Raw genomic sequence first — 13458 nt, forward strand, 5'->3', positions numbered from 1 at the left:
GAAGAATTTTTTTGTAAAAAATAATTATATTCAAGTCTTTAAAAAAATAAATTTAATTGTAGAATTTTTTAATTTTTTAGGTGTATTTTTTTTACAAATAACTTTCACAAATTTATTAAATTTTGAAAACCGGTCTTCAAAATTTAAAATTTAAAATTATGTGATTCACCGGAAAATCGATCGGAACCGTCGGTTTTATCACCGGACCGGAACCGGAACCGGAACCGGAACCATCCGGTTCCAAACCGGAACCGGAACCGGACTTTTTCGGTTCGGTTCCGGTTCCAGTTTTTTTGGAACCGGAACCGCCGGTTCTGGAACCGGAACCGCCGGTTCCGGAACTGTGGCCACCCCTGGTTGTAGTTAATTAATTTGGCAAGTGATGACAATTTCTTCTATTTGACAGTTGTAATGATTCGTGCGAGGGGACATGCAACATGTGCAATCATACAAAACTAAGTGATAATTTTCCTAAATTTTTGTTTTTTTTCCCTCATTTTAAGATAAGTAAAATTATTTTTCAATACATTTAACTGTAGTGTAAACAAGTCTTTTTCATTATATACTCACATTTTCTAATGATACCTGTCGTATTTCATTTAAAGAAATAATTGATGATATTTTTAGCTGATTTGTGTTTATTATTCTTTGGCCCCTTGCAACTTCAGGTTGGATAGAGAATTACAAGTTCCCTATTAACCGGAGGTTGGGCTGGAGGAGATTCTTAATCAAGAAAAGTGAAATAATTAAGATGGTAATTAAGAAAGAGGAAGATTTTATTAATTCCATATGAACATATAAATTAATAATAGCATTACAATCAAGAAGGAAATAGGTAGCTAATAATAATACCATGTTTAAGCTATTTGGACAAAGAAAAGGTTTCGGATTAACTAATTGGACAACTTGCTTCTTATCTTATTGAATATCTGAATCGAGCACCTAGCCAAAAAAGGGACAGAAGCAGCGAGCAAAATGTAGCGAAATCTTACAGATTCGTCAGGAGTAACAGCGAAAATGGCAGAGGCGTAGGTCACAATCATTGAAAAAGTAGCAACCCATATTTCAAAGTGAAATGGGAACCTGTATGTCAGAGATACAATGAGCAGTAAAGATGTGGAAAGCGCTACCGTGTTAGAAATCAAGAAAATGTAATAGGCATTCTTTTGTGTAGCGTAAATAGCCCTGCCAGCCACATGACCACCCTCGTCATCTTGCCATACGCCACCAGGAGGATTTACCCCTGCCTGAAACGTCACCGCAGTTATTAACGCCGCTACCAATAAAAGAACGTTTCGGGCCTCGCTCGGAGAATCCCTTCCGTCTTCGTATTGGAAGTAGCTAAACCAGCTCCTCCCTCTGCTTAGATTAGGGTTACCCATTTTTCTTCGACCGTAGGCTAGGGTTTTTGGCTTAAAGAGCAGGCTTTAGGATTAATTTTATTTCCTGGTCGGTAATAGTAATATATAGAATTATGACTTGCATTTTTGTTAATCAAACTCCTTGGCGAGGAGGAAGCAAAATCTTGGCTTTCCTGTCCTAAAAATCAGAAATTATAATAATGATGATAGATTCTACATGATACTATTATGAGTTGGGTGATTCTTGTAATAATACTGTCCGTAACTGTGAATTATCAAGAATCATCGCGATTGTAATTAAGGTAAGAAGAGCGTATTTCTAACTTTTATTAATTTTTTCTTTCTTTCCACTATTTAGAAAGCCAATTAGATTGATTGATTTATCATGTAATCTGAAAAAAAAATATTCCTCAATCAAATTAATTATTTTCTATTATTTCTATAAATAGTTTATATCACTTTTAATCAATCTTGCAATCGATTATGGTTAAAAAAAATAATAATATTCTTTTGGTTTGAATCCATCTTAGTCGTACCTTTTCCTTCCTCTCCATCACTTCATTTTCTTTCTTTCTTTCTTTCTTTTTTTTTTTTAAAGGACAAGAAGAAAAAATAAACAATAGATTGAATAGAAAAAATGAGAAACATAAAGGCTTTGAAAGGGAAGAAAGCTACAGCAGCAATCAATGCCACCACTATTAGCAATATATTTCAGCAATCACTCGGTGAGTCCCTCACTTCATCATATTGGAAATAACTAAACCAACTCCTACCAGCAATAGCTTCTGATAAAAAGAACTATTAAGGGCTAAGGCCCAAAACAGAGAGTGGATGGTTGGAAGAACATTAAGCTACTGCTGGATCAGGAAAATGGAAGCAAAAGCCCACGGCCCAAGTAATGGCTATTCTTTTCTTCGGAGCAATGACAGGGTCAGGTCAGCCTGGCATTTGACATTTGTTCTTCCTTCAGCTAGCTTTGCATTGAATTGAATATTTCGTGGTTAGATATGCATATTAATTATTAGCGTTAGGACAAACTGGAGAAGAAATTGAAGGACTAAAAAAAAAAGCTCAACTAGATGATGACATTGGGACCAAATACAAGAAACAACCCCTCTCCTCTTACCTTCTCTTTGTTAATAAACTTTAAGCCATATACCACTCTTTTTAATGTGTGAAATAATAGAAATTAGTCATTATCTTGCTTCCCTGTATCATCATATCTTCTTGAATTTTTTAATCGAACATCTAAGCAAAAGCGGTAGAGCAGCTTGACACTCTTTAGGTGTAATAGCAAAAATAGCAGATCCGTACGTAACAATCATTGAAGTGGCAGCAACCCAAATCTCAGAAAGGAGTGCAAAAATCTGCAAGTGAGAGATAAAATTATAAGAACTGAAGTGGAGAGCGCCAAAGTGTTCGAGAACAAGAAAACGTAATAGGCTTTTGGTTCAGACGCATAAATAGCTTGCCCTGGCTGTCCTGCCACACACCTCCTGGAGGGTTCACACTCGGCTTGTCCTTCTCTTCATCGCATTGAAAGTACCTGAACCAACTTCTCCAGGTATGGAGGATGATGATTGATGAGCCTCGTAACACCCTTCTTGTTGTCCATTTTCTTGCAGTCCATTTTCTTGCACTATTAATTCGTCGAGTCAATGAGATATCGTTATTTTTTGTAAACGCAAGTCAAAAGAGAACGTAGAGAAGAAAACATCTTTTCCTTGGTGGAAACTTCTCTGTAGTCTGTAGGAACAACTTCATAAACGAAGACGCGTGTCATTTTGTGGGTGAGACAGCGTAGCTAAAGACTGGATTTTTTGTTTATCGAAGAAGAATCCCTTGAAAGAGGAAGACGGAAGAAAAAATACTTTCCTCTGTCTTCTGAAAGAAAGACAAAAGGAGACGACAGGGTTAGACAAAAAAAAGTTTTCTTTTTGTTTTTTGAACAACTCTTCCAACTCCTCTATTTTCCATAGGCTGTTTCGTAAAACCAGTAACCAGTTGTTTTGTTTAGGGTTAGGGAAAAACCGCATTTTCGTGGAACAAATTGTTACATAAATAGAAAAGCATAATGCTTGAGGATTTTATTACCTCTCCATGAATGGCTGAGCAACCTGGAATTCATCAGGCACAAGAGCAAGTACAGCAGAGATCCTGTCAATAACATATTCATAGCAATAATAAAAGCAATTAATCTTAATTCCTACAGTTTTCCAATATTTTGCTGATTCATGTGAGTTTCATGCTGGAGACTCCAATTCAACAATAACATATTGCTTGGAGGAGGATTAGCCTTTTCATTATCAAATCTATTAATGACTGCCTTATTTAACAACAATCATCCATTTAAAAAGATAAAGTTACAAGAAACATACACAATGAAATTTTTCAGATTACAAGTTTCTGCTTTAGGTCTGATTTCTAACAGCAAAACATGCTGTTGTAAATTTCTTCAAAGGAAGGACACCACATTTTTTCAATAACCATATCAGAAAACGAGCAAACTCTCCGACAACAAGCAGACCCATTAACCATACCACTATATTAACTGTTTTCATTTCAGTTGGGGCCATATAAACCACTGCAATCACATAAGTAGCCGTCATTGAAAGTATTGCAAGTCGCAAACCTGCCCTGAGAGGGAATCCACTTGTGAGAAGAGAAATCATTGCTAGCGATGCGAAAAACCCAATTGCATTAAAAACAGTGAACAGAGCAAAAACTTGAGGGTCAGTAGCCATTAAGGCCTCTCCAGGCAAAATAGTTCTTCTCTGAATGTTATTAATTGTCGGTGATCTTCTTGACTCGGCTGAATAAAAACCACTTGGTGGGCTAAGTATTGCTTGGTAGGTCACTGTGGCTATGAGAACCGCCACAACCATTAATGCATTTTGGGTTTCATTTGATGACTCTCCAATCTCTTTCATCAATTCTTTCCAGAGGTTCCATGAAGGAGTAGCAACAGCTAGCAACTTTGGCTCCCTGTTCACGTCGTTTGCATTAGAATATCTTCTTGTGATTTCTTGGGCTTTCATAGCTTTTGCTTGCTGAAACATCTCTAAAATACGAATGTCACTGTATTGAGCTCCAATTTGAAGGATAAAATCAATTACATCTTTTGGTGTGAATCCATTTGTGTTAATAGCGTTTAGGTCCACCCCGAACACCGTAGCTTCCTGCCCAATTAATAGCTCTATGATCTGCATCCATCTTTGAATAACAATGAAACCAATTATAAAAAGAATGGAAAAGAGAGTGATTAATCAATTTTTTAAAAAAGGCATATAATATTACAATGACCTCATCTTGTTTTCTGAAAGTAGCTAAATGCAATAAAGTGTTACCGTCCTTGTCCTTCCAATTTACAATCTCCATCATGTCAAGTTTCTTGACCTCTTCCATCAATGCCTTAAAAACTCGAATCTGGTTACTCTTCACACCAATGTGAAGTGCAGTTTCACCATAAGCAGTCACTTGTTTAATGGAATCTGGACACGCCAAAATCAATTCTTTGACAACATCTGCTCTGCCTTTCATGACAGCGCAATGAAGTGGAATATTGCCGTCTTTTCCCTTCAGAAGACACAAATCGTATCCAACCCTTAAAAGTAGTCGTACTAATTCTAGTCGCCCATTTGCAGAGGCAATGTGCAAGGGGCTAAAACCATCCTGGTTTAGCTCCCAGGCAAATTTAGGCTTTCGGCTCACGATTTCTCTTGCGATTTCGGTCTGTCCAGACAATGCGGACATGTGAAGGGGATTTTCGGCCGAATTGAAGGAAATGCGATCCAGTGCAAGTGGATCTTCGGACACTAAAGATTGAAATGCTGTTAAATCGCCAGAAGCTATAGCATTGGATAATGTCGTTTCCATCTTTTAGTTTTGAAACGATGAGATGCATTAGTTGTTGAAATTTCCAATATATATATATATATATATATATATATATATCAATGTCATGTTAGTAAATTAATGGATGCCCTGTCGGTGAAGTTTGTGAAGATGTTCCCCAGTTTGTAAGCAACGGAAGTATCAGATTTTTGATTTGCATTAATCCAGCACTAACAATAAGGTATAATTAAAGCTAGGTTAGGTAGATAGATACAGCTATTTGTGATGCTAAAAAAGATTAACTAAATGGGCCGAAGCAAAGTCATCCGGGCTGAAAATTAGGCCCACCTGTTGATTCTCGATTATGGCGCCTAATGCATAATGAGACGACATTCTTTTTATTTTTAAACATTTGCATAATATTTAATGAATGTGTAATTGCTTAATTTTTGAATAATCTTAATATTTTTAACTATTTAATCAGTATTTAATTAAATTAATTTTTAATAAAATAATTTTATAAATTTAAGTGTTTAATAAATTATAATAAATATTTGAATTGGCATAAAATTAAAGTAATAAAATTCTGTAAGGGTTTATAAATTTCGCTGAATTTCCCCTTATTAAATTAATAATACATGCAAATATTTTTCCTCCAAAAATAATAAATGAATAAATATCCATGTTATTAATTTATAAACCAAGCCCAATAAAGACATTTGTCTTTGTGACGCCAAACTCCGTCCGTCTGTGTCTATTCTAAAGACTAGACTACACCCAATAAATACAAAGGCCACCCACTAATACTCCTCTTTCGTGGTAAATGGAGAGAGAGAGAGAGAGAGAGAGAGAGCCAGCCTCCCTTGACCCTCCCTAGGCGGTGGGTTGTACAAAAGTGGGATGGAGGATGACATCATCATTTATACCCATGATGGCTAAAGTCAGAAACAAAAAGTGGACCCCTTTTGTCCCCAAAGGGTGGTTGTGCGCTACCCATCCCCTAGCGCACGTTAGCTTTCCCCCACCCCCACACCTAAACGGTGGCCTCATCCTTCTAGATCTCAAAATCAGCCGCACACCCCTCCCACCCCCACCCACCCCACCCCCTTTTACACAACCCCCAATCAATTCAATATGTCACCAAACCCCACTTTCCCCCACCACAACCCTATCCCTATTGCCTTCTCTTTCTTTTCCTCCTCCTCCTCCTCCTCCTCCACCGCCACCATTATCCTTCCTTCGCCGCCTCCTTACCATTTCTACTCTTCAATTTTCACCAACGCTGTTTCCTTCATCCTAGATCGTACCCATGTCCGCGACTGCTGCTGGATCTCCGTCCCACCAGGATTCTACTCTCCTCCCATCCAATCCGATACCGGCGCTTCCAGCGCCACCGCAGCCCTCTACCAACCCGCGCCGTCTCCCTCCGCCGTGTTGGTCCCACGACGAGACCGTCGCCCTGATCGATGCTTACCGCGACAAATGGTATACCCTCCGCCGTGGAAACCTCAAGGCTAACCATTGGCAAGAAGTCGCGGATGCCGTGGCTCGTCGATGCCCGACGGCATCCCCGCCAAAGACCGCTGTGCAGTGCCGTCATAAGATGGAGAAACTCCGCAAACGCTACCGCACTGAGATCCAGCGGGCTCGATCCATGCCTGTTTCAAGATTCTCTTCTTCTTGGGTCCATTTTAAGCGTATGGATGCCATGGAAAAAGGCCCACAGGCTAAAGCGGATTTTAATTCGGAAAGCGATGGGGAAGATAATGAGGAAGAGAACGAGGAGGATGATGATAATCAAGGTTTCTATATGGAAAATCACAGGAACGGAAATACAATTATGAATACAAGGAGCATTCATAAGCTTTACCGTAATGGAATTGGGGGAAGTACTCCCAGTAATGTGAGCGGAAGCGGTTCTGGTGGGAGTGCTGGCAGTGGTTTTAGAATTAGAATACCTACCGGAGTGAGTATAGCTCAACCAGGACCCAAGTTTTATGCCAAAGTTGATCAGAAGTACACTGGAAACCCTAATTTGAGTTCTAACTCGAATTCTAAGCCTAATTTTGGAGTTGGGACTGGGTCTGGATCCGGGTTGGGGAGTAGTAGGGTTTTGAGGGGTTCAGATGAAATTGGGAAGAAGAGGGAGAGAGAACCGATGGAGGAGATGGTGGCGGCAGTCAAGGTGTTAGGAGATGGTTTTGTGAGAATGGAGCAGATGAAGATGGAAATGGCAAGGGAGATAGAGACCATGAGAATGGAGATGGAAATGAAACGCACGGAGATGATTCTGGAGTCGCAGCAGCGTATTGTAGAGGCTTTTGCAAAGGCTTTCTCGGAGAAGAAGAAGAAGCCCAAGAGAATACCTTCACCGGAGTCATAGTTTGTCATCTAGTGGTGAAGGATTAACAGGACGGCCTGCATTATTATTAAATATAGTATATTTTTTTAAATTTGTTTATGTTCAGTTGGTCATCCAGTTATGGCTTTTGTCTGTGATTAATTTAATTTTTGAGTAATTAGGAAGATGTGAAACTCGATTAGCTTTAGCCTAATTTTTGCAAGAATGTAGCTTTTTGTTTTGCTGAAAGACTTTTGTAATCTGAATTTTTTTAAGGAACAGAATTAAAGTTTGTCATCAGACATGGTATTGGTACTCTGCTTTTGAATTGAAATAGTAAGGATGGGTGTTCATTTGCACAGCTGAATCAGTTGTAAGTTCATTCTCGTCTGGTTTGGTTCTGCTTCCAGAAAAAACTCAACACCTAATAATATTTATTAATAGGAATTAGCTTACAGTTAACCGGTCAACAGATTCTATCTAAAGATTTTCTCAACATAAGATAAGACCCCAAAAAATTGGAGGGTTTGAGCCATACTTACTACTGTCACTTTGACAATTTCCCTGGTAGCAGGTCAGCGGCTACCCGGTGTCTGTTAGGGATCTAGCTTGACGTCTATCAATAGCATTAAAATAACAAAGAGCATCAAGATGATAATTTAGAGAGGAAAAAAAAATAAAGGAGTCAAAGGCATTTGAACCCGACGTGAATCGAACACGCAACCTTCTGATCTGGAGTCAGACGCGCTACCATTGCGCCACGGATCCTGGGATGGTATGCAAATGTATTATTCCGATTATAAATCGTAGAATTATCGAGGAGGCCAACGAATGCATATCGTGTTGTGGCTAATACTGGCAGATTCCTTAACGCCCTTGACCTGTGATGCAGGGACACGTGAGGAGCTCGACGTTTCCGCGTTTTGGAAACGTTTCGACAATAGAAACACCTGAAAATGTGTCGGATTCATTTTTATAAATACTAAAAATTGAACACCCATTTTCCCTTGCCAAAAACATTTTTTGCATTAAAAAAAATTAAATTTGAAATTTAAATTTAACAAAATTTTATTATCTTTTTCTATTTTGACATCTGAATATTTTATTTTTTTTCTTTATTAGGAATGAAACTAATAAATTGATTGTCCTTTTAAAAATTATAAATATACTCTTTCCAAATTATTTTTATATTTATTCCTATATTTTAAATTCTATAAATAAACTTCTATTTTTTATATTTATATATTTTCCTATATTTTTTTAAAAAGCCAAGCCGTTTCCCCTATTCGTTTCCGCATTTCTCTGTTTTACCGTTTCGTGCATCATAGCTCTTGACTGAGCTTTTATGGATTCAAGAGAATTTGTTTTGCGGATTATTAGTTTTGAAATAAAAGTAAATTTGATTTCTTAACTAGCTAAAAATATATTTTTAACTGTTAACGAATTTATCACGAAGCAAGCAAAAATCTTGCTTCCTCAATAATATGGGGATTGAAAATAACATCCTAAAACATTCAGATCGATGCATACATCGTCGTAGATTCTCTGTGCGAAGGACATTAAAGCCCGGAGTAGATGATAAAGAACACAATGGCTGCTGCATCCAATACTTAGGATTTGTTTATTTGTTTACAAGCAAAGAGAAACGTGGATGCCAAACCAAATGTTACTCTGTTCTAAAATGCTCGATCGTTTAAAGGCTACATCATTGAGCATAAAATTCTTAAGATTCAAGACAGTGACAAATGGCGTCGACAAGCCCTTCCATTTACAAATAATCATTTCTCAGCAATCAACACATATTACAATTGGTGAGCATAGATGATGCTGATAATGATTGATTCTGCTCTCCCTTGTTTTTGTTTTTGTTTCTGTTCCTTTTCTGACTACATATCAACTGAGTTTCAAGGGTAATTCCAGTATCAATATTCAAATATATTTAACTAGGATCCACGTATCTACGACTTCTGATTCTTCGGAAATGAAATGCAACGGGTTTTTCCAAGACAGCAACTTTAATATCGCTCCATACCTCTGCTTTGGTAGGAAGATTTGCAATTTTCTCTACAGTTTCCATATCCTCAGGAAGAACAAACCCAAACAAGGTGTATGCCTTTTTCCACTCGTTGTGGTTAGCTAAGCTTATAAAGAATTCCGGGCCAGAACCAACCCATGCAATTGAGCCTCTTCTTACTCTAGGGCATGCCTCTGTTGGAACATCCTTGAATACTGTCCCATGCGCTTCAAGTGTTCCTTGAATTAGTGCAAAAGGTGGGCCATATGGGGCCTACACAGTTCATGAGAAGCTTTTCAATTAGAAACTTAAAATCAACTACATACAGCTCTTTATTAAATATGACAGAGCACTCAAAGCAGTTTGCTTCCAGATATGTCATTCTCCAAGTATACGAGTCCGTAACACAATATAGAATTAAAAGATTCTTAAAACTTCATTCATCAGCGAGCAACTTGAGTAGCCTATTCTAGACATGATAATGTGAAAAGCTTACCTGTTTGATATGATTTCCTTCTGGATCCCAAAACCTTCCACGACTTTCTGAACGATAAAAATGGCAACCCGCACAATGATGCGATGCCAACAGTTCAAGGAGATAAGAAACAGAATGCGGGGCACAGTCTGGTAAAAGCTGCAGGTATTGAGTTTTACAGTCAGAGCTAATAAATTACAAGTAAAGACAGAAGAAGGGGTAGGGATGCCATTTGGTCATCTATAAACCTTAAAGCACTGTGCAACCAATACTATCCTATAATTGTACACGGGGTTACTGAGAAGAATAAACAGGTGAATAAGGACTTGGAAGTATAAAATACTATTAAGTCTAAAATAGTATAAAAAAACATAATATGAGAGTTTGAGTTTTTTTGTTCCTGATTAATCCTTTTCTTAGCTAGGAAGTAGGCAAGTGTATCGATAAGTAACAGTTCCTATACTATTTCACTATACAATCACCCTAGACCTCCTATCTCCCCTCCGCCTTACACTATACAGTTTACAAAAAGAACTCAGGCAGGTGACTACTTAGGCATCTGTAATTCCCATACCTTGTTATCATACGAGTGACAGAACTCCTGAAATTGGATGAGTGGGGCAAAGATTAAATTTGGGCTGGACATTTACAATGCAAATGAAAAGACAATATGATGATGAATGCATGTAAAAGATACTTTTGATTGCTGTTGGTTATTCAAACTCATGATCATATTGATAAAAGCTATTTCGCAACCTAAAAACCAATAGACAAGCTGCATTGAGGCCTGTGTCTGCGATTAGCAAAAGATAATGAAATGAACAAAGCGAAAAAAAAATGTTCAAACTATTCAAGAAAATTGCAATGATTGACATCAATAACATGCATATACAGTGATGGAATTTATGGTAAAGACTGCCATAAAAGGAAAGTTAAGGAACTAAGAGTGTCAATGAATCACTTACTTTTATATGAAGCATCCCATATTCTGTTTCCAGTCCAATTATGCCCTGATACAAAAATGAAGAAATATGCACTGATACTTTTATATCAAGTTGGATTAATAAATTATAAACTTAAGGTGGTTGGTTATGCACATATATGTATGAGTTCAAATATTCTTCAGGTTTACCAGTTGATTCAGGATTTCTTAAGATATTGAGTTCATAGGACACATAATTATATAATTTCTTAATATAATCAGCTAAACCACATGTTATAGTGCTATTATAAAAATGAAGGAATTTTAATGTGAATCAAATATGGCCATAACTCAGGAAACTGCGAAGCATGATAGTTTCATACTCTTCAAAAACAAATTACAATTATTACAGATTAACTAAAACAAAGAAAGCAACTGAACATGAAAGATGCAACTGAGGAAGTGACTCTCTAGCCTGTATGCCGGGGATCACTGCAGCAGCTAGGGCATAGCAATGCCTAAAACGTGGGCCAATAACAGATTTCAAGGGTAAGTTACAAATTGGTTTAGCTGTATCTCTCGACGGTGGCATGATGGCATCTATAAAATTTGTTCACCAAGTTATTTCAAAAGAGAAAAGAGAGAGAAACTACAACGTGCCTCAAGAATGAAGAAGATTGTGTAATAAAATATACTGGAAGACATCTGCAAACATTTCAGCATGGATTTTTTTCACATCTCAAGTGAAATGGAGGAAAACCCAGTATTACATTAATACAATAATAAGTTCGCAGAATACTGCAGGCTCACACAGTTCTCAAAATGCATTCACCATTTGAAACAAACAAGTTTTTCAATGCTATTAACAACTTTGATGTTACTTTTATAGAATGGTATTTCCGACTAGTTGCCCCTCGAGTAAGTTACTATCAAATCAAGGAATGTTCAGTGGCTTTTGCTTCATTTTTGTTTCTGAGAATGGAAGTAGACACTGTTGCTTTTAGAAAACTGAGAAAATAACCATAGATCACATAATGTGTCTGAATGTTGTGATAGTCAGATGGTCACTGGAAATACGCACCTCTCCTTTCCCAAAAACTAGTCCAGAAGTCCACATAACTTGAGGACCAGAGTCTCGCCGATCAGGCTCCAAGGAATCCTTCTGTTTCTTCAACCAACACTTAAGCAAGAAAGCGAAGGCAAATCATAGAATCAGGACATGCACAGATGGGATTAAAAGCAAAATTACGTGTAGAATAAGATGAGTTGTTAATTTTCACCATAACTTTCTGCTGCTTGATATATCTAAAACAGATACCAAAAACTAATGTTATTAAATGCATTTAAGGGTGAATGCCAGCCAAGGTTGCCGTAAGCAGTTAGTACAGTTAAACTCTAAAAAACGCAATATTTAAATCATTTGTCATGAATGGAATCTAAGCGCCATTGATGCGAGTTAGAAAGCTCAAAACTCTAAAAAACAATCCAAGTCCGCAACTCAATTTTTCAATGTATCCACTTTCAAGCAATTAGCTTCTCATAAAATGTAAAGTTTGACGAGGCGAACTTGGCCATTCATTCCATTAATAGAGAAGTAAGAAAAATTTATATGACAGTAATATCTGAGATTTAGCCAACCTTGACATTGAAAAAAAAAAAAAAAAAAAAAAAAAACAAAGAAAAAAGAGAGATCATAGTCATACCTCGCCGAATTTAGACCCACAAGCCTTTTTATCTCCACAGAACACCCAAGAATCACACAAACAAGGTCCATCTTCACCACTACACATATTCTTACAAGCCAAACAACATTCTTTAGAAGAATTGACCTTAAAATCAGAGCCCCACTTCACAGCATCACCCCAGAGCTCCAAATGCTCAATCCCTCTGCAACAATCGATATATTCTCCTTCTCCTTCACTCTCCGCTAATTCAGCGACACCTGAATCCAAAGACCCTGTACTGGGTCTGAAGACTAAAGAGAAGCAGAGATAAACCATGCAGCAGGAGATTGCAGCCATCGAGAAAAGGATGAGAAGAGCATAACGACCGAAATCTGGATCGGTTTGCCTGCGGCCCATTGAAGTGAATTGCAGAGCTTTGTTGTTGATTAATAGGAAATACTGAAATAGGTGAGAATCAAAACAGAGTAGTTTCCGTTTGGCATCTTGCAGAGCTGTCATTGTGATGCCGGTGTTATGTTAACAGACTGCGTTGGGCTCAATTCTTTACGCAATTAAATTCAAGTCTTTCCCTTTGTTTGAGCAAAAATTATAAAAGGATCTCCCAAAACGCTATTTTCGGCATTTACAAGAAAATTTTATAAGTAGGTGTCTACATATTTACCATTTTTAACAGAAGTTTCAAATTAATAGTAAAATTATAAAATATCAACCCATTAATTACTAAAATTCAATCAAATTTGGCCGAATCCCACTTGTAGAGTTGGATTTCTTTTCAAATTAAATATATAATAAAACACAAAATTCAATTAAACTTTTTATTTTTCAA

At 37.3% G+C, this 13458-nt stretch overlaps 3 protein-coding genes and 1 non-coding gene across 5 annotated transcripts; 1 reads left to right on the plus strand and 3 right to left on the minus strand.

Annotated features, from left to right (window-relative positions):
• Window positions 1-741: 741 nt before the first annotated feature.
• LOC105643378 (uncharacterized) lies at window positions 742-5276 on the minus strand. Its single transcript, XM_020682663.3, has 4 exons — window positions 4665-5276; window positions 3777-4564; window positions 3456-3518; window positions 742-1425 (listed from the first exon to the last, which is right to left on the minus strand). Exons 1-4 carry the CDS (start codon window positions 5235-5237, stop codon window positions 894-896), a joined length of 1956 nt encoding a protein of 651 aa, XP_020538322.2. The 5' UTR covers window positions 5238-5276; the 3' UTR covers window positions 742-893.
• A 696-nt stretch (window positions 5277-5972) lies between these two features.
• LOC105643241 (Alcohol dehydrogenase transcription factor Myb/SANT-like family protein) lies at window positions 5973-7836 on the plus strand. Its single transcript, XM_089722073.1, has one exon. It carries the CDS (start codon window positions 6505-6507, stop codon window positions 7576-7578), a length of 1074 nt encoding a protein of 357 aa, XP_089578199.1. The 5' UTR covers window positions 5973-6504; the 3' UTR covers window positions 7579-7836.
• A 396-nt stretch (window positions 7837-8232) lies between these two features.
• Window positions 8233-8304, minus strand: TRNAW-CCA (transfer RNA tryptophan (anticodon CCA)). Its single transcript has one exon. It is a non-coding gene; the product is annotated as a tRNA-Trp (tRNA).
• Window positions 8305-9108: 804 nt separating this feature from the next.
• On the minus strand, window positions 9109-13219 carry LOC105643242 (uncharacterized). 2 transcript variants are annotated; one of them, XM_020682843.3, is made up of 6 exons: window positions 12651-13219; window positions 12029-12127; window positions 10991-11035; window positions 10600-10626; window positions 10047-10184; window positions 9109-9823 (listed from the first exon to the last, which is right to left on the minus strand). In XM_020682843.3, exons 1-6 carry the CDS (start codon window positions 13128-13130, stop codon window positions 9476-9478), a joined length of 1137 nt encoding a protein of 378 aa, XP_020538502.1. In that variant the 5' UTR covers window positions 13131-13219; the 3' UTR covers window positions 9109-9475. The 2 variants fall into 2 exon arrangements, with proteins under 2 accessions (XP_020538502.1, XP_012083725.1); XM_012228335.4 differs by lacking the exon at window positions 10600-10626 and having other exon boundaries at window positions 12651-13215.
• Window positions 13220-13458: the final 239 nt, after the last annotated feature.

Source organism: Jatropha curcas, chromosome 5, assembly GCF_041381405.1.
Source record: "Jatropha curcas cultivar XTBG-Jc1 chromosome 5, XTBG_Jcur_1.0, whole genome shotgun sequence".
Taxonomy (NCBI): Eukaryota; Viridiplantae; Streptophyta; class Magnoliopsida; order Malpighiales; family Euphorbiaceae; genus Jatropha; species Jatropha curcas.

Bases quoted from the DNA above. Each gene is read 5' to 3' on its own strand.
- LOC105643378 (XM_020682663.3), bottom strand. From the start codon at position 5,237: ATGGAAACGACATTATCCAATGCTATAGCTTCTGGCGATTTAACAGCA. The intron at 4,565-4,664 runs GTCATTGTAATA...AGATGGATGCAG, and splicing joins CTTTCAGAAAACAAGATGAG to ATCATAGAGCTATTAATTGG. The intron at 3,519-3,776 runs CTAAAGCAGAAA...TGTTATTGACAG, and splicing joins TTTGCTGTTAGAAATCAGAC to GATCTCTGCTGTACTTGCTC.
- LOC105643241 (XM_089722073.1), top strand. From the start codon at position 6,505: ATGTCCGCGACTGCTGCTGGATCTCCGTCCCACCAGGATTCTACTCTC.
- LOC105643242 (XM_020682843.3), bottom strand. From the start codon at position 13,130: ATGACAGCTCTGCAAGATGCCAAACGGAAACTACTCTGTTTTGATTCT. The intron at 10,627-10,990 runs GTAAGTGATTCA...ATCCAATTTCAG, and splicing joins ATGGGATGCTTCATATAAAA to GAGTTCTGTCACTCGTATGA. The intron at 9,824-10,046 runs GTAAGCTTTTCA...TGAACTGTGTAG, and splicing joins AAGGAAATCATATCAAACAG to GCCCCATATGGCCCACCTTT.